At 45.5% G+C, this 24168-nt stretch overlaps 1 protein-coding gene across 3 annotated transcripts in view; it reads left to right on the top strand.

Annotated features, from left to right (window-relative positions):
- LOC121559873 (replication protein A 70 kDa DNA-binding subunit-like) overlaps nucleotides 1–16628 on the top strand; it is a 62384-nt gene extending 45756 nt beyond the window's left edge. For all 3 annotated transcript variants that reach the window (XM_041872951.2, XM_041872950.2, XM_041872945.2), the window contains 4 exons: nucleotides 6927–7103; nucleotides 8467–8574; nucleotides 9451–9537; nucleotides 15502–16628. In XM_041872951.2, coding sequence (XP_041728885.1) covers nucleotides 6927–7103; nucleotides 8467–8574; nucleotides 9451–9537; nucleotides 15502–15609 — 480 coding nt within the window. In that variant the 3' untranslated portion in view covers nucleotides 15610–16628. The remainder of the gene's footprint in view (nucleotides 1–6926; nucleotides 7104–8466; nucleotides 8575–9450; nucleotides 9538–15501) is intronic.
- Nucleotides 16629–24168: the final 7540 nt, after the last annotated feature.

The following is a 24168-nucleotide window of genomic DNA, read 5'->3' as shown; positions in this document are numbered from 1 at the left end:
GAGAGGGGGAGGGAGGATGGGGCTGGGAGAGAGGGAGGATGGGGCTGGGAGAGAGGGAGGATGGGGCTGGGAGAGAGGGAGAGAGGATGGGGCTGGGAGAGAGGGAGAGGGGGAGGGAGGATGGGGCTGGGAGAGAGAGGGGGGGAGGGAGGATGGGGCTGGGAGAGAGGGAGAGGGGGAGGGAGGATGGGGCTGGGAGAGAGGGAGAGGGGGGAGGGAGGATGGGGCTGGGAGAGAGGGAGAGGGGGGAGGGAGGATGGGGCTGGGAGAGAGGGAGAGGGGGGAGGGAGGATGGGGCTGGGAGAGAGGGAGAGGGGGAGGGAGGATGGGGCTGGGAGAGAGGGGGATGGGGGAGAGGGGAGGGAGGATGGGGGAGAGGCGGAGGGAGGATGGGGCTGGGAGAGAGGGAGGATGGGGCTGGGAGAGAGGGAGAGGGGGAGGGAGGATGGGGCTGGGAGAGAGGGGAGGGAGGATGGGGCTGGGAGAGAGGGGGAGGGAGGATGGGGCTGGGAGAGAGGGAGAGGGGGGAGAGGGGGAGGGAGGATGGGGCTGGGAGAGAGGGAGAGGGGGACGGAGGATGGGGGAGAGGCGGAGGGAGGATGGGGCTGGGAGAGAGGGGGGAGGGAGGATGGGGCTGGGAGAGAGGGGGAGGGGGAGGGAGGATGGGGCTGGGAGAGAGGGAGAGGGGGAGGGAGGAGGGGGCTGGGAGAGAGGGGAGGGAGGAGGGGGCTGGGAGAGAGGGGGAGGGAGGATGGGGGAGGCGGAGGGAGGATGGGGCTGGGAGAGAGGGAGGATGGGGCTGAGGGAGAGGGGAGGGAGGATGGGGCTGGGAGAGAGAGGGGGAGGGAGGATGGGGCTGGGCGAGGGAGAGGGGGAGGGAGAATGGGGCTGGGGGAGGGAGGATGGGGCTGGGGGAGGAGAATGGGGCTGGGATAGAGAGGGGGAGGGAGGATGGGGCTGGGAGAGAGGGAGAGGGGGAGGGAGGATGGGGCTGGGAGAGAGAGGGGGAGGGAGGATGGGGCTGGGCGAGGGAGAGGGGGAGGGAGAATGGGGCTGGGGGAGGGAGGATGGGGCTGGGGGAGGGAGAATGGGGCTGGGATAGAGAGGGGGAGGGAGGATGGGGCTGGGAGAGAGGGAGAGGGGGAGGGAGGATGGGGCTGGGAGAGAGGGAGAGGGGGAGGGAGGATGGGGCTGGGCGAGGGAGAGGGGGAGGGAGAATGGGGCTGGGAGAGGGGGAGGGAGGATGGGGCTGGGGGAGGGAGGATGGGGCTGGGGGAGGGAGAATGGGGCTGGGATAGAGAGGGGAGGGAGGATGGGGAGGGAGGATGGGGCTGGGGGAGGGAGAATGGGGCTGGGATAGAGAGGGGGAGGGAGGATGGGGCTGGGAGAGAGAGGGGGAGGGAGGATGGGGCTGGGAGAGAGAGAGGGGGTGGGAGAGAGGGAGAGGGGGAGGGAGGATGGGGCTGGGAGAGAGAATGGTACAAAAGCTCAGGATTGACTAAAGGACTCAGGTCAGGTGAAGGAGTGAGGTGTTGGAGAATGGATAGATGGCTTTGGGGTATAGACAGGCTTTGGTCAAAGAGCATTTGAGGAAATCTCCTACCTTAGCAAACGGAAGGGGACATGGGGAATGTTGTTCCAATTATAGGCCTAGATAAATAATACAACAGCAACACTCGACTGGAAACCTCTATTTGTGGCTAAATCCCTACCCTTTTTGTGTACGTGGAGAATGTTGAGGCATTGCTGTGGTGATTGGCTCAGTGGCTGGCTGGGCTTTAGTAGTGTTGCTCCTGGCTCTCTGTGATCTAGCCCTGGTTCTGCTGCTCTCTGTGATCTAGCCCTGTTTCTGCTGCTCTCTGTGATCTAGCCCTGGTTCTGCTGCTCTCTGTGATCTAGCCCTGGTTCTGCTGCTCTCTGTGATCTAGCCCTGGTTCTGCTGCTCTCTGTGATCTAGCCCTGGTTCTGCTGCTCTCTGTGATCTAGCCCTGGTTCTGCTGCTCTCTGTGATCTAGCCCTGGTTCTGCTGCTCTCTGTGATCTAGCCCTGGTTCTGCTGCTCTCTGTGATCTAGCCCTGGTTCTGCTGCTCTCTGTGATCTAGCCCTGGTTCTGCTGCTCTCTGTGATCTAGCCCTGGTTCTGCTGCTCTCTCTCATCTACGCTGCACCTCTCCAGGGCCTGGTGTCACCAAGCCTCAGTATAGCGCTGTTATTGTTCGTTCTTGAATCCTTATGCCCCCTCACATTGAAGAGTGTATGGACACTATATAGACTAACCAGTTCCTTGACACTCCCCTCACATTGTAAAGTAGACTTTATAGGTTACATGCACACAGTAATGCCATTATTGTGGTTAGTCTGATTTATTATAATAGTTTTTTTTAAATATTTACATGCTTTGGAAGAAAAACTATTTCCCTAATAATCGGGTTTACATGGACACATCTGAAATCAGGCTACCTGATAGGACTTTAGATAAATGCAGAAAATCGCCAATCAAAATGAATGTTCTACCACTGTGACCATGTTATTTTGGAGAAGCCTTTTTGATTCTGAGTTTGGACATATAAAGTTTGTTTGTGAAAAATATTTCTAAGATACCTACTTTCAGTTTTTCCGAACTCACTTCACTCGCGCATAAGAGAGGCTTGGCTACCGGTGCTGGCACTTACGAGGATCTAATACACTGCTGGAACCTGATTAAGCTGTTTACATATCCTAATAATTAGAAAGATTGCTCAGAAAAGCAGGTGTTTTAATCGCGGAATGCTTACTTCGATTTTGGCCTTTTGCTGATTTTTAAGATGAGCATAGTAAGGTGTTTACATGACTATTTTCATACGCAGCCTACTGCCATAATCGGTTTAATATCAAATTATTAGTGTGCATGTAAACATACTCACTATCTCATTGTAAAGTAGGCTAACCAGTATTTGCATTGCTGATTCACTAGTTCCCTTGACCTTCACTAGAGTCATCCAGACTATGCATTAGCCTCCTGTTGGGTTAAGGAGCTTTATCCTGTTGTTAGGCTGTGGTACTAGGAGAGGAGAGAGGAAGGGAGAGGTGTGACCCAGCGCTCTAGTTCTGCCTGTAGTGTCTGTGTGTGTGATGAAGGCTGGGGCTGACAGAGGAGCTGACTCAAGCTCAGTCTGTCCTCCTTGTACTCCTCCTGCTACTGCTCAGCCCGTAGAGACTCTGAGACACAGGGGGTCACAAGGTCGGCCCTCTCAAGGCCCTCCGCAAGTCAGCGGAAATTAATTGTCCCTGTCACAAAATCTCAAATTTCCATGACAATGGCTTGCCCTGTCGACAGCGAATGGCTAACCCCGTCCACAGCCCGCTCCCTCCTGATGGCTTGACACTGCCTGCGTATGTAAAGCCTTGTGACCGACAGGAGAAAAAAATCTTCAGCCGTCTCGTCTCTCTCTCCCTCTGTGGTGTGTGACTTATTAATTGCAGAGGTATTAACTTGATTAATTAGTGCTCTTTGGGGAAGCTGCAGTGTGGGAAGGGAAGTATGAAGAGTTTGTTAAAACAACAGAAGTTTTAATGGCAGATTCCATGCGTTGAAAATGAAGAGATTTTCTCTCATTTGGACACTGTCATTGATTACTCCCAAAATGTTTTGTAGTCTGAAGTGACATAGAATATCAATTGTCCTCTGTGCAACTTAATTGGGGCTGAATCCCTTAGGCATACGGACAGTGGCCAGCAGTTAGCCTATAGAGAGAGAGAGAAAAATCTATTACGGCCAATGCGGCGGAAACGTTCCCTGTTTTTCTATTTATTTCCTTTGAAAACTGGAGGTTAAGACTTTGCCTGGGGCCTCCATCTCGATTGTGAGTTAAACTCCTGCATGCAGAATTCTCAATGAAGTGCACCAGGCAGAAATTTCCTCTTTTTCCTGTCCCCTGCTTCTCTTTCTGTACGCCAGGCAATGTTCTCCTCCATGAATATGAATCAGGACGTCCAGGTTATTAAAATCCCCCGTTGTAATCCTACTGTAGGTCATTATTGTGTAAGAGTGTTATGATTTTTTAAAAGAGCACACCCTGTTTTGTCCTCTGGATGAATTCTAATGGCTGACTGATGAAGGCGCTTGGCCTCAGAGGTTCTTCTGTGTGTTTACATAATGAGATATTACCATGTGGTATTGCCTATAGGCCCTAGTCAAAAGTAGTGTACTATATAGGGAATAGGGCGCTATTTGGGAAACAGACAGTGTTAAGGCCTGAAAGTGTCTGCTCCTCTCACTCCCCTTCAACACGACCCTGTTCTCACCTCACTGTCACCTCTCTGTCCCAATGGCCACATGCATGGTGGTGAGGAGCAGTAGGAGGGGGACTGACACATAGAGGGGGGAGAGATTCTAAAACAATGATCAGTTGAGCCGTGACTGTGACTCTGACCTGTCTGTGTCAGAAAGGCGTATGAAGTGGTGGGTGGGGGTACAGAAAGAGAAAGGGAACTCTACAATGTGTGTCGACAGAATGAAAGGCGACGTGACTCATCTCCAACCCCGTTGACAGTTCATCATGTTGCTCACTCCCACAGCCCTTTCTGTATCTGTACCAATTTATTTATTTCAGGACTCAGTGCTGGGAAATTCTCACCAGGCACTTGCTGTTCTCCGACAGGCTAGGAATTATTCTAAAAGGCTGTTTATGTATATGGAGGTTATAAACTTTGCATATACCCCCATAAAAAAGAAGAGTCTGCCTGCATTTGCTGTTTTGTGTTTGTGTTTGGAGCTATGCTATGCAGATTGCCGTTGGATTGTATTTTTTTGCATCCCACTGCAGTAATGTTTCTCTTTATTAGAGTTAGAATATTCTACTTGACGTCCTCTCAGATCTGTTCTTTATGCTTATCAGTTGTTAGTTCTGTGCCGTGTAATGTCATCAACCTTATGTAGAAATCATGGACCAAGCCTGCACATATGACACATTACAATATGGCCTGCCACAAAACAACTATATTTCAAAACGATTGATAGAATAATTCTCAGTAATGTTGTGCGTTTGTCTGTTTGTGTCTGGGCGGACTCCTTCAGCTGCATGTATAGCAATATGGTCTTCCACAAAACATCTGAAGTGTACACATTTTAAAACGACTAAGAAGTATGCTCGGTAATGTACAGTTGAAGTCAGAAGTTTACATACACTTAGGTTGGAGTCATTAACTTGTTTTTCAATCACTCCACAAATTTCTTGTTAACAAACTATAGTTTTGGCAAGTCAGTTAGGACATCTACTTTGTGCATGACACAAGTAATTTTTCCAACAATTGTTTACAGACAGATTATTTCACTTATAATTCACTGTATCACAATTCCAGTGGGTCAGAAGTTTACATACACTAAGTTGACTGTGTCTTTAAACAGCTTGGAAAATTCCAGAAAATGATGTCATGGCTTTAGAAGCTGCTGATAGGCTAATTTACATCATTTGAGTCAATTGGAGGTGTACCTGTGGATGTGTTTCAAGGCCTACCTTCAAACTCAGTGCCTCTTTGCTTGACATCATGGGAAAATCAAAATAAATCAGCCAAGACCTCAGAAAGAAAATTGTAGACCTCTACAAGTCTGGTTCATCCTTGGGAGCAATTTCCAAACACTTGAAGGTACCACGTTCATCTGTACAAACAATAGTACGGAAGTATAAACAATAGTACGCAAGTATAAACACCATGGGACCACGCAGCCGTCATACTGCTCAGGAAGGAGCCACGTTCTGTCTCCTAGAGATGAACGTACTTTGGTGCGAAAAGTGCAAATCAATCCCAGAACAACAGCAAAGGACCTTGTGAAGATGCTGGAGGTAACCGGTACAAAAGTATCTATATCCACAGTAAAACGAGTCCTATATTGACATAACCTGAAAGGCCGCTCAGCAAGGAAGAAGCCACTGCTCCAAAACCGCAATAAAAAAGCCAGACTACGGTTTGCAACTGCACATGGGGACAAAGATCGTACTTTTTGGAGAAATATCCTCTGGTCTGATGAAACAAAAATATAACTGTTTGGCCATAATGACCATCGTTCTGTTTGGAGGAAAAAGGGGGTGGCTTGCAAGCCGAAGAACACCATCCCAACCGTGAAGCACGGGGGTGGCAGCATCATGCTGTGGGAGGGACTGGTGCACTTCACAAAATAGATGGCATCATGAGGAAGGAAAATCATGTGGATTTATATTGAAGCAACATCTCAAGACATCAGTCAGGAAGTTAAAGCTTGGTCGCAAATGTGTCTTCCAAATGGACAATGACCCCAAGCATACTTCCAAAGTTGTGGCAAAATGGCTTAAGGACAACAAAGTCAAGGTATTGGAGTGGCCATCACAAAGCCCTGACCTCAATCCTATAGAAAATGTGTGGGCAGAACTGAAAAGGCGTGTGCGAGCAAGGAGGCCTACAAACCTGACTCAGTTACACCAGCTCTGTCAGGAGGAATGGGCCAAAATTCACCCAACTTATTGTGGGAAACTTGTGGAAGGCTACCCGAAACGTTTGACCCAAGTTAAACAATTTAAAGGCAATGCTACCAAATACTAATTGAGTGTATGTAAACTTCTGACTCACTGGGAATGTGATGAAAGAAATAAAAGCTTAAATAAATCATTCTCTCTACTATTGTTCTGACATTTCACATTCTTAAAATAAAGTGGTGATCCTAACTGACCTAAAACAGGGAATTTTTACTAGGATTAAATGTCAGGAATTGTGAGAAACTGAGTTTAAATGTATTTGGCTAAGGTGTATGTAAACTTCCGACTTCAAATGTATGTGTTGTTTCTTTGTGTCCAGGCAGACTACTTCAGCTGCATATATGGCATATAGAATATGGCCTTCCACAAAACAGTGCTTTTCAAAACACTTGACAAAAGTATACTCAGTAATGTTGTCTGTGTGTGTGTCCCCCTCCAGGCAGACTACTTCAGCTGCATCGCCACCATAGTGTACATCCGTAAGGAGAACTGTCTGTACCAGGCGTGCCCTAGTCAGGACTGCAATAAGAAGGTGGTGGACCAGCAGAACGGCATGTTCCGCTGTGAGAAGTGTGACAAAGAGTTCCCCAACTTCAAGTACCGACTCATCCTCTCTGTGAGTGGCTCAGCTCTCTCTCTGTCTAAACCCTCTGGCTTTCTGGCTGGATTCAGTACGCACGGTCACAGAGGACCCACACACAAGCGCACACGCAGGAATGCACACACTGCGTCCCACTCTGCAACCCCATTCACCCTCACTGTGACAGGGTACCTGCCCTCTCCTGACCCCGTCCCCAAGGCCTCTATTCATTCTCTCTTATCCTCACAGGACCCTGTGGGTGGGGCTGTGACCACTGCTGTGGCTGGGGGGTGGTCTTCCTCTGGGGGACTTATCTACTCTCTCATTACTCTGCCTCTCTCGCTCTCTCTCTGGCACGCACACTTTCACTTTGTCTTTCTCCCTCCCTCCTTTCACTCTTGCTCTTCACCCCCCTTTCTTTTGCTCTTTCTCTCCTTTCTTTCTCTCCTGCCTTCTGGGCACAGTTTCCCCCTCTTCTCCCAGGACTCCAGCGAGTCTCCCCCTATGGTACTTCTCTCACGGTCCTTAACTCTCCCCATCGGCTCTCTTTACAGTCATGTTTAAAGAAGATTATTATTTAAGCCCATTCTGCTCTCGCTGCTGCAATCGTCAAATAGTGGCTGGCTCATTAGGATTAATTTAGTTTGTTTTGTTGGGTGTAAGTCAGGATTATGTTGAGTTAATTGCTCTATTTTCCCCTCAATGCTGTTGCTCAATGCTGAGGCATTTTGTCTCTGCTTGTTAAAAATAGCAGCATTAAAATACTACCTCATTTAGTCAGCAAGCGGGCTCTTGCAGCCAAATATCTAAAATAAGCTGCTTTTCTTTTGTTTTGCACCTCTCGCCAGTCAGCATATTGATTTTCTTCACAGAACTGGAACATAAGCTGTGAATATGCTACCACTGCGCGCAGCTCGCACACGTACACCTTGGCTCTGCTGGTGCCAAATGTATAGAACAGGAGAGTTCTATAATAATGATTTTCCCAGGAGTATAAACTTGTGCAATCGGCAATACATTGAATATTCAGCAGCAACGTGACATCATACAATAATAAACCAAATTATCAAATCCCTGAGACGCATACATTTTTAATACTGACTGCGTTCCAAATGGCTCCCTATGTAGTGCACTTCTTTTACATTTTTACATTTTAGTCATTTAGCAGATGCTCTTATCCAGAGCGACTTACAGTTAGTGAGTGCATACATTTTTATACTGGCTACAGGGGGCTATTGCACTCTGGTCAAAAGTATTGCACTATAAAGGGAATAAGGTGCCATTTGTGTTGCAACCTATGATCAACAAAGCCCAGATGACCTTTCCCTCTCCCTTTGACATTCCCCAGTACTCACTCCTGCCATGTGTCTGTCTCTCTGTTCCTCCTCTCGTCCTGCAGGCCAACATAGCAGACTACGGGGACAACCAGTGGGTGACCTGCTTCCAGGAGAGTGCTGAAGCCATCCTGGGACAGAACGCTGCTTACCTAGGGCAGCTCAAGGACTCGGTGAGCCTTACTCCCTGTCTCCCTCCCTTACTCCATGTCTCCCTCCCTTACTCCCTGTCTCCCTCCCTTACTCCCTGTCTCCCTCCCTTACTCCCTGTCTCCCTCCCTTACTCCCTGTCTCCCTCCCTTACTCCCTGTCTCCCTCCCTTACTCCCTGTCACCCTCCCTTACTCCCTGTCTCCCTCCCTTACTCCCTGTCTCCCTCCCTTACTCCCTGTCTCCCTCCCTTACTCCCTGTCACCCTCCCTTACTCCCTGTCACCCTCCCTTACTCCCTGTCTCCCTCCCTTACTCCCTGTCTCCCTCCCTTACTCCCTGTCTCCCTCCCTTACTCCCTGTCTCCCTCTCTTACTGCCTGGCACCCTCCCTTACTCCCTGTCTCCCTCTCTTACTGCCTGTCTCCCTCTCTTACTGCCTGCCTGCTTGCCTCCCTGTCACCCTCTCTGCCTGCTTGCCTCCCTGTCACCCTCTCTGCCTGCTTGCCTCCCTCTCTGCCTGCCTCCCTGTCACCCTCTCTGCCTGCCTGCCTGTCTGGTTCAAAGCCTGGCCTGAGGAAAGAGCCTGGGGAGGTGCTGAGCCCCAGGCAGTGTCTAGCCTGGCCCTGCCAGCCACCAGCACCAGCTACTGCTCTGCCTGAACAGGCTGCTGTGCCGTGTGGTCTTTGTAGGCCCTCACACAGCCTCTATAACCCAAGGACTTCTATTTTAAAAATTATTTCCGTTTTTTTGCACTACATTATTATTTTTTCATTTTAATTAGATGGAAAACTGCTTTAATTTAGAACCAGCCATGTTGATTTAATCAATGGCTTTTTAATGGAAACTAGCAAATTTGTCATTAAAGTTAAATTGATCCCATTTTGTAAATTTTCATGCAGAATGAAGCTGCCTTCGAGGAGATCTTTCAGCAGGCCAACTTCCACACCTTCGTTTTCCGCAACAGAGTCAAGCTGGAGACCTACAATGTAAGTAGCACCTGACAGATATTGGATATCCGATACAATACTTATTTTTGGGAGGCAAAATACACTATACCTGTTCCAATTCATCGGCCGATGCATTGTATTTCAGATGTGATATGAAAAGTCAGTTTTCTGCACAGATTTAGCTCCAAATGAAAAACGGCCCTTCAAAGATGCTTTTGAATGTCATTTCTTACATTTGAAAAACAAATATTAAATGAACTGAAGTGCTCAGATTAGCATGATTTTTTGTTTATCATTTGTCAATATCGGTGGTATAAAGACCGATATGAAATTTAAAAAAACATGCCCAATATATCAGCCGATTTAATGTCAACCAATATATTTCTCCTTTTGGTTGAATTGCCTCCTCTCCCTCTCCCTCTCCCCCTCTCCTTCCATCCCTTCCTCTGTAGAGAGAGACCACAGAACAGACACTGTGTTTTCTTTAGACAGCTTGTTTTCAGGGGCTGTGTAAAAGGTGCACACAGATTAGTTGTGGTCACCCTCTCCTGGAAGCTACACAGATGGAGCCTTGTTTTGAGGGCGCAGCATAAAATAATTGATTGGTTTGGGACTGAGAGCAGGGAGAGTTGGAGCTCTGCCAGGGAGGCCCATTAACAACAGAAGAGTAGAGACCACTGTCTGTCACACCGTGGCTGTGAGAAGACACGGCATAGTCAGCTCAGGCTCGGCAGCTTACAGGAGCCTGCTGTTTCAAGGATGTCCTGGCCATTGCCTCAACCCAATGTCTCCTTAAAACACATCTGGGCATACTGCTGCAAGCCCATTTTCCTTGAGAAAAAGAATGCAGTTAATCTTCTTTGAGTCGTGTAGCTAGGTTGTACAGCATGTTTTCTGATGTAGGATGAACAATGTAAGGGTTTCATATTGACATTAGGGCTGGGAATTGCCAGGGACCTCACGATACGATATTATCACGATACCTAGGTGCCGATACCATATGTATTGTGATTCTCACGATTCTATATGTATTGCGATTCGATGTTCCAAACATATTGCTCTCCATATGTCTGCTGCAGGGGGAAACAAGTTGTGATCAGTCATCAAAACAAATTGTTTCCTATTTAAAAAGATGGAGAACAAGCTATGGAAAAAAGCTGTTTTTGTGCAGGTACAGCGAACTATCGGCAAAATTATACTGCGATATTGTCAATGTGATTTATCGTCAAAAATAATATCCCGATATGTAACTAGCAATTTCTTTATGTTTTTGTTCATGGTTGCCATGGTTAATGACTCATACCAATACTTTACTAGAGCATCAATACTATAGCATCATATGAGAGCAGCAGTGTTGGATGGCATCTGTCTAATAAACTTAGTTATCTATATCGACAATTATCAGCAGCATTTTTAAAACTCAAGCAGCAGTTTGATGAGAAAACAAGGTCACTGTCAGCGCTTCCAGAGGTGACCTAGTAGCTACCTACCTGCTGCGCTGACCACAGACAGACTAGCAGAGACGTGATATTGTGTTGATGGAAGAGATGCAACTTAGCCATGTCTGCTGACAATATATTTGATCATTGTGTGAGGAATCCGGAGATTAGAGAAGCATATCTCTAGAATTTAGGTTTAAATTATAATAATTAGTTCATTTTATAAATAATTATGATTAGCCTATACGTGATCGTAACCCAGCTGTAACTTCGTATAGTGCTGTTATTCTCTCCCCCTAGCTCTCACTTTCCTCTCTTGGTCCAGACAGTCTAGTCCTTGTAACTGGTTTAGTCTGTCTCCAGTGGTTGTCTGGGTCTCCAGTGGTTGTCTGGGTCTCCAGTGGTTGTCTGGGTCTCAAGTGGTTGTCTGGGTCTCAAGTGGTTGTCTGGGTCTCAAGTGGTTGTCTGGGTCTCAAGTGGTTGTCTGGGTCTCAAGTGGTTGTCTGGGTCTCAAGTGGTTGTCTGGGTCTCCAGTGGTTGTCTGGGTCTCCAGTGGTTGTCTGGGTCTCCAGTGGTTGTCTGGGTCTCCAGTGGTTGTCTGGGTCTCCAGTGGTTGTCTGGGTCTCCAGTGGTTGTCTGGGTCTCCAGTGGTTGTCTGGGTCTCCAGTGGTTGTCTGGGTCTCCAGTGGTTGTCTGGGTCTCCAGTGGTTGTCTGGGTCTCCAGTGGTTGTCTGGGTCTCCAGTGGTTGTCTGGGTCTCCAGTGGTTGTCTGGGTCTCCAGTGGTTGTCTGGGTCTCAAGTGGTTGTCTGGGTCTCAAGTGGTTGTCTGGGGGACACTGGAGAAAAGAGGGCACATCGGACATAAAACCATGTCAAGCTCTCAAATAGAAGTCTGCCTTCCATCCCATTCCATCCCATGGCGGGCCCAGCCCAGTGCAGTAGTACTATGGAAGGAGAAGCAGAGAAGTGCTGTGGATTTGCATAGCAAGCGGCAGTCTGATTCTCCTCGCTTTGCCCACATAAATCCTGCCTTTCTGGCAAGATGTGACCAACACTAATCGCTTGACAAACTCTGTCACACTCGCTTGTGGAGCTGCAGTGCAGTGGGTTCGTGTGTGTGAGGATGTGAGCCTGAGAGAGCTGTGTGTGCTGGGGGGTGAAAAGGGGGGTGAGGGTGATTTTAGTTGTGGGACTAAGGCAGAGTGACGAGGGAGTCACTCATTAGATGGTAGAGAATGAGGGAGCATTTCTAGACCACCCTCCATCTCTGCTGCTGTGTCTGTTTGAGAGACGCTGCACACAGGATGAAAAGACTGATGCCCTTTTCATGTGTGATTTGGTTAGTCAGGTTTCTGCTCCCACTATCTACCATAGCAACGCTGGCACACTTAAGACTATTAAAGAAAGGTCACATCGGAACTGCACTGTGTTTGTATATGTGGGGGGGTGAGGTGTGTGCACTTTGTAGTGATGCTGGGAAGGTTATGGAACAAGCTTCCCCCTAATGTCAGGACAGCGGAGTCCCCGCCCATCTTCTGAAAACGTCTGAAACCCTACCTCTTTTTAAAGAATATCTTAAATAAATCCCATGGCGATTTTCCCCCCCCCCCTTTCCTACCACTGACTTTGCTCATAACTACTTTGTTGAGGGAAAATGTACTTGCTACAATTGTGATATGTTGTCTCACCTAGCTATCTTAAGATGAATGCACTAAAGTAAGTCGCTCTGGATAAGAGCGTCTGCTAAATGACAAAAATGTAAATATAAAATTGTTTTGTGTTTGGCTGGAACAAACAGGGACACACACACAAAGCTTTGTCACATCAATCACACACATGCTAGTAAAGCTAGCTGAGCTGAGCCCTACCCCCCCAGCCACAGTGTCAGCGTGTAAACCCAGGTGGGGGCAGCACAGCAGAGCACAGGACTGACACTACACTACAGCCCTATCAGGGCCGCTGTCTTCTGTCTAGTGTCTACACCTGTAGCGACCAACTGAGACATCTCCTAGAGATGGGGACGTATCTGCTGTAGCTTAGTTAATGGGGTGGAATTCTTCAATGAACAGACAATGCAACCATTGTTAAATCATTCTTGCTTCTTGCTGTAGAAATTAGAAGATATCCATTGCAATTACCACTCAAATTCTTCAGTGGACAATTCAACTATGGTTCAATAATTTTTTTGCTGTAAAAATATTACAGTATTAACTACTATTGTAAACATGGGAGGTGTTCAGTGGACCACATGCTGCAAATGTCTGCAGAAGTCAAACCCCACATGCCTAAGGTGTCATCCACTGAACCATAACGTTACTGTATACCTTCTCAAGCGTTCCATCTGGCCGTGGTTAGAGGCAGATAGGAGAGTGTGAATGCACTAACACCCAGACTGCATAAATAGCTATTTAGCTGAACCTAATGGAGTGAGTGCGGCGTAACCACAGGGCAGATCGTAACCACAGGGCAGATCGTAACCACAGGGCAGATCGTAACCACAGGGCAGATCGTAACCACAGGGCAGATCGTAACCACAGGGCAGATCGTAACCACAGGGCAGATCGTAACCACAGGGCAGATCGTAACCACAGGGCAGATCGTAACCACAGGGCAGATCGTAACCACAGGGCAGATCGTAACCACAGGGCAGATCGTAACCACAGGGCAGATCGTAACCACAGGGCAGATAACAGCACAGATAGTCCTTTTTAATCTGTTTTTTCCAAGCCCATGTGAGAGAGGAGTGCTACACCACCGGAAGCCCTCAGAAGCCAAACCCCAAGCAGCAGCAGAAGCTCTCTAAAGTTTTAGCCAGATGCAAATCCCAGTGCTGTGGGGCTGGCTAGGCTGACTGTTATAGCTGCTGTACTCTGGCAGAACTGTTAGCGATGCAGGGCCAGGCCGTCCAGGCTACTAAGCCTGTGGTGTGTGTTTTCCTTTATTCATTAGTATCTGGCTGGCTGTGGGCCTGACTCACTGCTCTCAGCCTGGGCCTGACTTCCCCCTCCTCCCTCAGCTCAACACCCCCCCATTTCCTTCTCATGCACACTACGAGACCCTCCCTCACTCCGCTCTGCACCCTGCCCTCCCCCCCGCCACCTGCACATACATTAGCACAGCCCAGAACAATGCTCACTCCACACAGGAAATGGGCATTTCTCCTCTGAGATGATTCTATATAGACAATTAATTGCAGCGTTTTGATATTTTGTGTCCGCTGTGTAGAATTAGCATTTTAGCAGCAGCATAGCTATTACCTGTGCCTGAAGATTGTTCTGTAGAGTTCTGCAAAGAGAGAGAGACTGTAGGATGGTGATGACTCTGTCGAATCTAATCTTCATCTCCTGGGTCGCATTCATTAGCCACCAAAACAGAAGAAAACTGACAAACGGAGGGACTACTTGAACTACCAGTCCAATAAGAAACACGTATTTTAGCTTTCCGTTGGAATATATTTTGCTACAGCATGCACTTATGAATACGGCCCTGTATTATGTAAGGGCTGCTAGATGGATGGGATTCCCTCTTAGTGAGGGGGCTTGTTTTGTCTCAGGCTCTAATATGAGTGAGAGTAAATCGAAAGGAACATGTCTTCCATCTCACCTCTAGTGGTACCTGAGTGATTAATGGAGACAAAGTGAATGTGTGCATCCCAAATGGCACCATTTTCCCTACATAGTGCACTACTTTTGACCAGGATCGATAGGGTTCTGGTCAAAAGTAGTGCACTATGTAGGGAAATGGGAATAGGGTGCCATTTGGGATGCAGCAGGTAACTGTAGCCGCCTGTTTTAAAGAGTGATGGACCAGGTGGATGACCTTATCTACTCTAGAGAGATGTGGAGGTGGTGAAAACATTTAAACGCTGTCTATCTGTCGCAGTGTACGGAGGTTGCATCAACATCTATCTAAATGCCAGACAGCAGATTTTAGATGCAGATTTTAAATACAGGCTTTTAAAATATCAACTTTTTTCTAACGTGTTAAAGAAGTAGGCTAATCTGTGGTACCAGGCTGCATGCCTACTTAGTGCTGCTGTCTCTGGCTGAACCTGCAGTCAGTCACCTGTGGTGAATCCAAGCTTTGTCCTTGGATGCACAGGCTTGTATAACATGCATTCCAGTGAAAGTCCAAACGGACCGTGCAGACCAACAATTAAAAGCAGCGGGTGTCCGTCCTATTGACCGCAGAACCTCTGCTGTCTTTTTCTGTTAATTTCCCGACGATTCTACATGTTGAATGGCCACTGTTTCTTCGACACCCAGCAGGTGATCTACTGCACACGGCCGAGGTTTGTGTTGGTCCGTCTTCCCTCTAACACACTGGGTGCGTCCCAGTAATATACTACTTCCCACAAATCTAAAGCATTGGATTGGTGGAGGCATGGGCTATAGGGAGTTTCCACCACATTTGTTGTACCAGACATTTACTTTTAAATCAGGGAAGTGAATAAGTTCACACTTTGCGAGGAAAGAGAGATCATTGGGAGGTAGCCAGTGTAGTGAATGGACACTGAGGGTGACATCATGTAACATCTATTCCATGTGTTCCCCTGTCCCTTTAGGACGAGTCCCGGATCAAGGCGACGGTGATGGAGGTGAAACCTGTGGACCACAAGGAGTACAGCAAGAGACTCATCATGAACATCAGGAAGATGGCTGCCCCCCAATAAGAATGCTTGCTTTGCCCCCTTGACTACGTACAAGCTCTTCCCCTTGATTTGATCTACAGCCACAGCACTTCACAACCTGCCAGACTGACTGTGAACCAGTCCTAGGCTGTGTCCCAAATGGCACCCTATCCCCTATGTAGTGCACTACTTTTGACCAAAAGTAGTGCACTACTTGGGGAATAGGGTGCCATTTCAGACGCAAACTAAAAGTGTCGCTCTGCTATACTTATTGTTTTTGATTTAGCTGTGTCCGTGTACCTCTGTTACCTCTGTAAGTCACTGAACTTTGAATATGTTGAATGTACTGGAAGTTTGGTTTTGTCTTTTTGGACCAACCAGTAATCTTCAGAGAGTGCTGCTGGGGCAGTATTATATCTCCCTGTGTTATGGTGATGGGTGGAGGGTGACTCTTCTGAAACTGCTGACATTTTGGGTGGTGGATAAAATGGAACCAGAGGGATTTTGGAGACGTAGGTAGGGAGTGATGGAGACGTAGGGAGGGAGGGAGTGATGGAGACGTAGGGAGGGAGGGAGGGAGTGATGGAGACGTAGGGAGGGAGTGATGGAGACGTAGGGAGGGAGTGATGGAGACGTAGGGAGAGAGGGAGTGATGGAGACGGGGATGGGACAGTCTTAACCACAGAAATCATTGCTGTGTGGCGTGTCTTAAGTCGGCCAGCTGTTATTGCATGGGTGTGTTGTATAAGCAGAGGGGGGTCTGTGCTGTAGCTGTAGCTAGCGCTCTCTTTCACTCTGTCACTATGCCTGGCCTGGACCTGCCCATCCCTGATAAGAGCAGCTATTCCTGTCCTCTCTCTCTCTCTCACACACACACAGAGCAGGCAGACTTGCGGGAGATGTGCTGTACTGTATTTATGTAGATACATGGTTTAACTTTTGTCATTATTTTCATTCCCTCTTAAGTTAGAATAGTTTGGAGAACAATAATTGGCATTTTTCTTTACATCTATTTGGTCAATTGATTGTATACAAATAAACCTGTTTGTGATCAAAAGCGATGGAGTCGTCAGGTGTGTTTTTAAATTGTTTTCTGCTTTGTTCTGTTGACAGATATGAATAAATGGCCCAGGTTAATGTGATGTTAGAATGCACTGCTGGAGTGTAGCCAGATAAATATGTCTGAGTGTAACCATGTTGTACAGCAGGCAGGTTAACCAGGTCAGTGGGGTGGGGGCCGTGGGGCAGGTCTGGAGCCTGGTTATCTTTGTTGCTGCATTTTAAAGGATTTATTCAGTAGCTGGCTCACAGCGCTCTCTGGATGCATCCCAAATGGTACCCTATTCCCTTTACAGTGCACTACTTTTGACCAGTGCCTATAAGGCTCTGATCCAAAGTAGTGTACTATATAGGGAATAGGGTGCCATTTGTGACACACATCTATCTCCAGAGGTGGAGCGCAGATGTGCCACAGATTCCCTCCTGCAGTCTTCACTTCCATGTTGTATTTAAGCAGAACATCAGTAAAGCTCTTCTTCCCCATTTTTCTTCTGATAACCATCGCGTTTCCGCTGAACGCTGCATCTTCAGCCCATTGTGTGTTGCTGAGATGGATTAAAGCTGTCTTCCCACTGTTCAAAATGTGTTTTTTTTAAGCTGTGCCTCATATCGCTTGAGCTTGTCGTTGTTCCCACCTTCCTCCCCCCACCTCTCAAACGGACACCCTCTACTTCTTTCTATGGTGATTTTCCCCTAGGAAGACTTCCTAGAGGTTTCCTCTATATAATGCCACTGTTGACATTTGTTGGCTGGGCTGGCTGTTGTCTTTTGCCTCAGAAGATAACTAGTGTCAAAGCTGAGTGGATCTGTTTGTGAATCACCCCCTCCCCCCTCACCTCGGCCTATCAGTCACATGTAACCATGGAAACAGCCTCTGGGCTCAGTGAGGGGTGAGCCAGTGATTGTTGCTGAGCTCAAACACTTCATTCCGTGACCCAATCACACTCAGCTGAGAGGGAGAGGGAGGGACTCCCAACTATTAAACTAAGGCACATTTTGACGGCTTTAGGGAGTCAAGTCTATCACATTATAAATAATTCTTACATCCTGCATGTAGACTACAAATATAAAACATGGTGAATGAATAATATCACTTCATTCAAACTTATCCTGAGGAGTCGTCACAAGATGCCAGCCGTTTACACCTAGCTAGATTATTGCCTTCCCATTTCCATTATGCCATGCAGACTTCCATTTAGAATTGATTTTACACTTCTTAGCGTGAAAAATATATTGGCCGACTCCCATTAAATTAAACTGAATTACATTTCTGTGTAATATTCAGAATTACTTGACATCAGATGGGCGTTACAGATGGGGACCTGGGGGTTGGCAGGTGAACTACAGTGGGTATGATAAGTATTTAACCCCCTTGGATTTCTTCACATTTTGTATTACAAAGTGGTATTCAAATGGATTTAATTTAATCATCTACACAAAATACTCTAATTTCAAAGTGGATGAAAAACATTACAAAATAAAAGATTAATGAAAAATAAAACACTAATATACCTTTATTAGATAAAGTTGAAGTCGGAAGTTTACATACACTTAGGTTGGAGTCATTAAAACTTGTTTTTCAACCACTCCACAAATGTCTTGTTAACAAACTATAGTTTTGGCAAGTCGGTTAGGACATCTAATTTGTGCATGACACAAGTAATTTTTCCAACAATTGTTTACAGACAGATTATTTCACTTATAATTCACTGTATCACAATTCCAGTGGGTCAGAAGTTTACATACACTAAGTTGACTGTGCCTTTAAATTATATGAGAAAAAAATATTCAATTTTATTTGGAACGGCAAGCCAGACAAAATTAAAAGAGCATATTTATATAATGAATATGAATTCGGAGGACAGAAATTATTAAATATTAAAGCATTAGACCTATCACTAAAAGCTTCAGTCATACAAAAGTTATACTTAAATCCGAACTGGTTCTCAAGCAAATTAGTAAGATTGTCTCACCCAATGTTCAAGAAAGGCCTTTTTCCCTTTATTCAGATTACAACCTCTCACTTTCAGTTATTTGAAAAGGAAATAATCTCCCAAATGTCACTATTTCTAAAACAAGCCATAGAAAGTTGGTTGCAATTTCAATTTAATCCTCCAGAAACGACAGAACAAATAATGCAACAAATATTGTGGTTAAATTCAAATATACTAATTGACAAAAAACATTTATTTTTTGACAGAATGTTTAAAAAAGGTATAATCTTCGTAAATGATATCATCGGTAGGACTGGTGGAGTTATGTCGCACATGCAGCTAATAAAAACATATGGAAATGTCTGCTCTACCCAAAATTACAACCAAATAATTGCAGCCTTACCGCAAAAGTGGAAGAGGAAAGTGGAAGGGGGAGAAAGTAAGGAACTTTGTCTGTCGGCCTTGCATTAAAGAACATAATTGGTTAAGGAAAACTGTGATAAATAAAAAAGTATATCAGTTTCACTTAAGGACCAAAGGATTGACAGCCGTCCCATATAGATTGCAAAATAGTTGGGAAGAGATCTTTGACGTACCGATCCCATGGCATAGTGTTTATGAACTGACACGCAAAACGACACCGGATTCAAAAATTAGAATCTTTCAATTTAAATTATTATATAAAATTCTTGCTACCAATATAATGTTATTTATATGGGGGATACAATCTTCCCAGCTCTGCAGATTTTGCTGTGAAGAGACAGAATCATTAGATCATTTGTTTTGGTTCTGTCCATTTGTAGCTTGTTTTTGGACACAGGTCCAGGAATGGCTAAAGGATTGCAATATTTACCTGGAACTAACCTTGCAGATAGCATTACTGGGTGATCTGAAAAGTCATAGTCAATCGATCAATAATATAATAATACTTTTAGCAAAAATGTTTATTTTTAATTCACAATCTGTAGAAGCAATGAGAATAGAAAGGTTCAGAACTTTTGTAAAACATCACAGTACGGTTGAAATATATATGGCAAATAGAAATCCTATATGGATGGTGTTAAGAGATAGATGGGAGGTATTGAATAGAGTTGAAGGATGGGACTAATAACAAATAACAACAAATAATAACAAAGATATCTAATAATGTAAGCATATTGTGTCCATAATAAGTATATAGGTTGTATGTTGGGAGCTTTTGGGAAAGAGCACAGTTAGAAAGATATGGCATATAGAAGCAAACCGGATGGACATCATGAAAATGATCGGAGAGGTTGAGAGTAGAAGAAGTTCAGGAGCAAAAAAAAAGACAAAAAAAAATGACTAAAATAATAACCGGAAGTTGAGGCCTGGGCATTGTTGTTCACTAATTTACTCCAAGTAGGGAAAGGATGGTGGGGTTGAAAAGTAATAAAGGGGAGTATATATATATTTAAAAAAACATGGGGGATTGGAAGTGATGCAGACAATTACATTGATAGAAGATACAATCTATCTGCAATATTAAGCTGATCCATTCCCCCCGAAAAAAAAAAGTTGACTGTGCCTTCATACAGCTTGGAAAATTCCAGAAAATGATGTCATGGCTTTAGAAGCTTCTGATAGGCTAATTGACATCATTTGACTCAATTGGAGGTGTCCCTGTGGATGTATTTCAAGGCCTACCTTCAAACTCAGTGCCTCTTTGCTTGACCTCATGGGAAAATCAAAAGAAATCAGCCAAGACCTCCGAAAAAAAAATGGTAGACCTCCACAAGTCTGGTTCATCCTTGGGAGCAATTTCCAAATGCCTGAAGGTACCACGTTCATCTGTACAAACAATAGTACACAAGTATAAACACCATGGGACGACGCAGCCGCCATACCGCTCAGGAAGGAGACGCGTTCTGTCTCCTAGAGATGAACGTACTTTGGTGCGAAAAGCGCAAATCAATCCCAGAACAACAGCAAAGGACCTTGTGAAGATGCTGGAGGAAACAGGTACAAAAGTAACTATATCCACAGTAAAACAATTCCTATATCGTCATAACCTGAAAGGCCGCTCAGCAAGGAAGAAGCCACTGCTCCAAAACCACCATAAAAAAGCCAGACTACGGTTTGCAACTGCACATGGGGACAAAGATCGTACTTTTTGGAGAAATGTCCTCTGGTCTGATGAAACAAAAATAGAACTGTTTGGCCATAATGACCATTGTTATGTTTGGAGGAAAAAGGGGGTTGCTTGCAAGCCGAAGAACACCATCCCAACCGTGAAGCACGGGGATGACAACATCATACTGTGGGGTTGCTTTGCTGCAGGAGGGACTGGTGCACTTCACAACATAGATGGCATCATGAGGAAGGAAAATTATGTGGATATATTGAAGCAACATCTCAAGACATCAGTCAGGAAGTTAAAGCTTGGTCGCAAATGGGTCTTCCAAATGGACAATGACCCCAAGCATACAGTGAGGGGGAAAAAGTATTTGATCCCCTGCTGATTTTGTACGTTTGCCCACTGACAAAGACATGATCAGTCTATAATTGTAATGGTAGGTTTATTTGAACAGTGAGAGACAGAATAACAAGAAAAAAATCCAGACAAACGCATGTCAAAAATGTTATAAATTGATTTGCATTTTAATGAGGGAAATAAGTATTTGACCCCTCTGCAAAACATGACTTAGTACTTGGTGACAAAACCCTTGTTGGCAATCACAGAGGTCAGACGTTTCTTGTAGTCTCAGGAGGGATTTTGTTCCACTCCTCTTTGCAGATCTTCTCCAAGTCATTAAGGTTTCGAGGCTGACTTTTGGCAACTCGAACCTTCAGCTCCCTCCACAGATTTTCTATGGGATTAAGGTCTGGAGACTGGCTAGGCCACTCCAGGACCTTAATGTGCCTCTTCTTGAGCCACTCCTTTGTTGCCTTGGCTGTGGGTTTTGGGTCATTGTCATGCTAGAATACCCATCCACGACCTATTTTCAATGCCCTGGCTGAGGGAAGGAGGTTATCACCCAAGATTTGACGGTACATGGCCCCGTCCATCGTCACTTTGATGCGGTGAAGTTGTCCTGTCCCCTTAGCAGAAAAACACCCCCAAAGCATAATGTTTCCACCTCCATGTTTGACGGTGGGGATGGTGTTCTTGGGGTCATAGGCAGCATTCCTCCTCCTCCAAACACGGCGAGTTGAGTTGATGCCAAAGAGCTCCACTTTGGTCTCATCTGACCACAACACTTTCACCCAGTTCTCCTCTGAATCATTCAGATGTTCATTGGCAAACTTCAGACGGCCCTGTATATGTGCTTTCTTGAGAAGGGGGACCCTGCGGGCGCTGTAGGGTTTCAGTCCTTCACGGCGTAGTGTGTTACCAATTGTTTTCTTGGTGACTATGGTCCCAGCTGCCTTGAGATCATTGACAAGATCCTCCCGTGTAGTTCTGGGCTGATTCCTCACCGTTCTCATGATCATTGCAACTCCACGAGGTGAGATCTTGCATGGGCCCCAGGCCGAGGGAGATTGACAGGTCTTTTGTGTTTCTTCCATTTGCGAATAATCGCACCAACTGTTGTCACCTTCTCACCAAGCTGCTTGGCGATGGTCTTGTAGCCCATTCCAGCCTTGTGTAGGTCTACAATCTTGTCCCTGACATCCTTGGAGAGGTATTTGGTCTTGGCCATGGTGGAGAGTTTGGAATCTGATTGATTGATTGCTTCTGTGGACAGGTATCTTTTATACAGGTAACAAGCTGAGATTAGGAGCACTCCCTTTAAGAGTGTGCTCCTAATCTCAGCTCGTTACCTGTATAAAAGACACCTGGGAGCCAGAAATCTTTCTGATTGAGAGGGGGTCAAATACTTATTTCCCTCATTAAAATGCAAATCAATTTATAACATTTTTGACATGCGTTTTTGTGGATTTTGTTGTTGTTATTCTGTCTCTCAGTGTTCAAATAAACCTACCATTAAAATTATAGACTGATCATTTCTTTGTCAGTGGGCAAACGTACAAAATCAGCAGGGGATCAAATACTTTTTTCCCTCACTGTACTTCCAAAGTTGTGGCAAAATGGCTTCAGGACAACAAAGTCAAGGTATTGGAGTAGCCATCACAAAGCCCTGACCTCAATCCTATAGAAAATTTGTGGGCAGAACTGAAAAAGCGTGTGCGAGCAAGGAGGCCTACAAACCTGACTCAGTTACACCAGCTCTGTCAGGAGGAATGGGCCAAAATTCACCCAACATATTGTGGGAAACTTGTGGAAGGCTACCCAAAACGTTTGACCCAAGTTAAACAATTTAAAGGCAATGCTACCACATACTAATTGAGTGTATGTAAACTTCTGACCCACTGGGAATGTGATGAAATAAATAAAAGCTGAAATATATCATTCTCTCTACTATTGTTCTGACATTTCACATTCTTAAAATCAAGTGGTGATCCTAACTGACCTAAGACAGGGAATTTTTACTAGGATGAAATGTCAGGAATTGTGAAAAACTGAGTTTAAATGTATTTGGCTAAGGTGTATGTTAACTTCCGACTTCAACTGTAAGTATTCCCCCCTCTTGAGTCAATACATTTCTAGAAACACCTTTGGCAGCGGTTAGTGAGCTGTGAGTCTTCTTGGGTAAGTCTAAGAGCTTTGCACACCTGGATATGTTTGCCAATTATTATTTTCAAAATTCCTTTAAGCTCTGTCAAGATGTTTGGGACAATGGCTAGACAGCAATTGTCAAGTCTTGCCATAGATTTTCAAGTAGATTTAAGTCAGAAATGTAACTTGGCCACTCAGGAACATGCACTGTCTTCTTGGTAAGCACTCCAGTGTAGATTTGGCCTTGTGTTGTAGGTTAATGTAGTGCTGAAAGGTGAATTCCCCCCAGTGTCTGGTGTAAAGCAGACTGAAGCAGGTATTCCTCTAGGATTTATTCTGTGCTTAGCTCCATCCAGTTTATTTTTATCCTGCAAAACACCCCAGTCTTTGCCAATGTCAAGCATACCCACCACCATGCTTCAAAATAAGGAGGCAGTTACTCAGTGATGTTGTTGGATTTGCCCCAAATGAAAAGTGTATTCCTTTGCCATGTTTTTTTGCAGTATTACTTTAGATGCATGTTTTGGAATATATTCTGTATAATTGTATTCTTGTTTTCACTTTTAGGTCATTATTGTGGAGTCACTACTATGTTGTTGATCCTTCCTCAGTTTTCTCCAATCACAGCCATTGAACTCCGTAGCTGTTTTAAAATCACCAATGGCCTCATGGATACATTCCTGAGCAGTTTTCTTCCTGTCCTGTAGTTCAGTTCAGAAGGGCGACGGTATCTTTGATGTGTCTGGGTGGTTTAATACATCATCCAAAGCATAATTATTAAGTTGAACATGCTTAAAGAGATATTCAATGTCTGATTTGTTATTGTTACTCATCTACCAATCACTGCCCTTCTTTTTGAGGCTTTCGAAAAGCTCCCTGGTCTTTGTAGTTGAATCTGTGCTTGAAATGCAATACTTAACTGAGGGACCTTACAGATGTTGTTGTATGGGGGACAATCATGTGAACCTCTATTATTTCACACATAATGAGTCCATGTAGCTTATTATGTGATTTGTTTAGTCAAATTTG

This window comes from Coregonus clupeaformis, chromosome 5 (genome assembly GCF_020615455.1).
Source record: "Coregonus clupeaformis isolate EN_2021a chromosome 5, ASM2061545v1, whole genome shotgun sequence".
NCBI classification, from domain to species: domain Eukaryota; kingdom Metazoa; phylum Chordata; class Actinopteri; order Salmoniformes; family Salmonidae; genus Coregonus; species Coregonus clupeaformis.
This window is presented reverse-complemented; position numbering and strand designations above follow the sequence as displayed.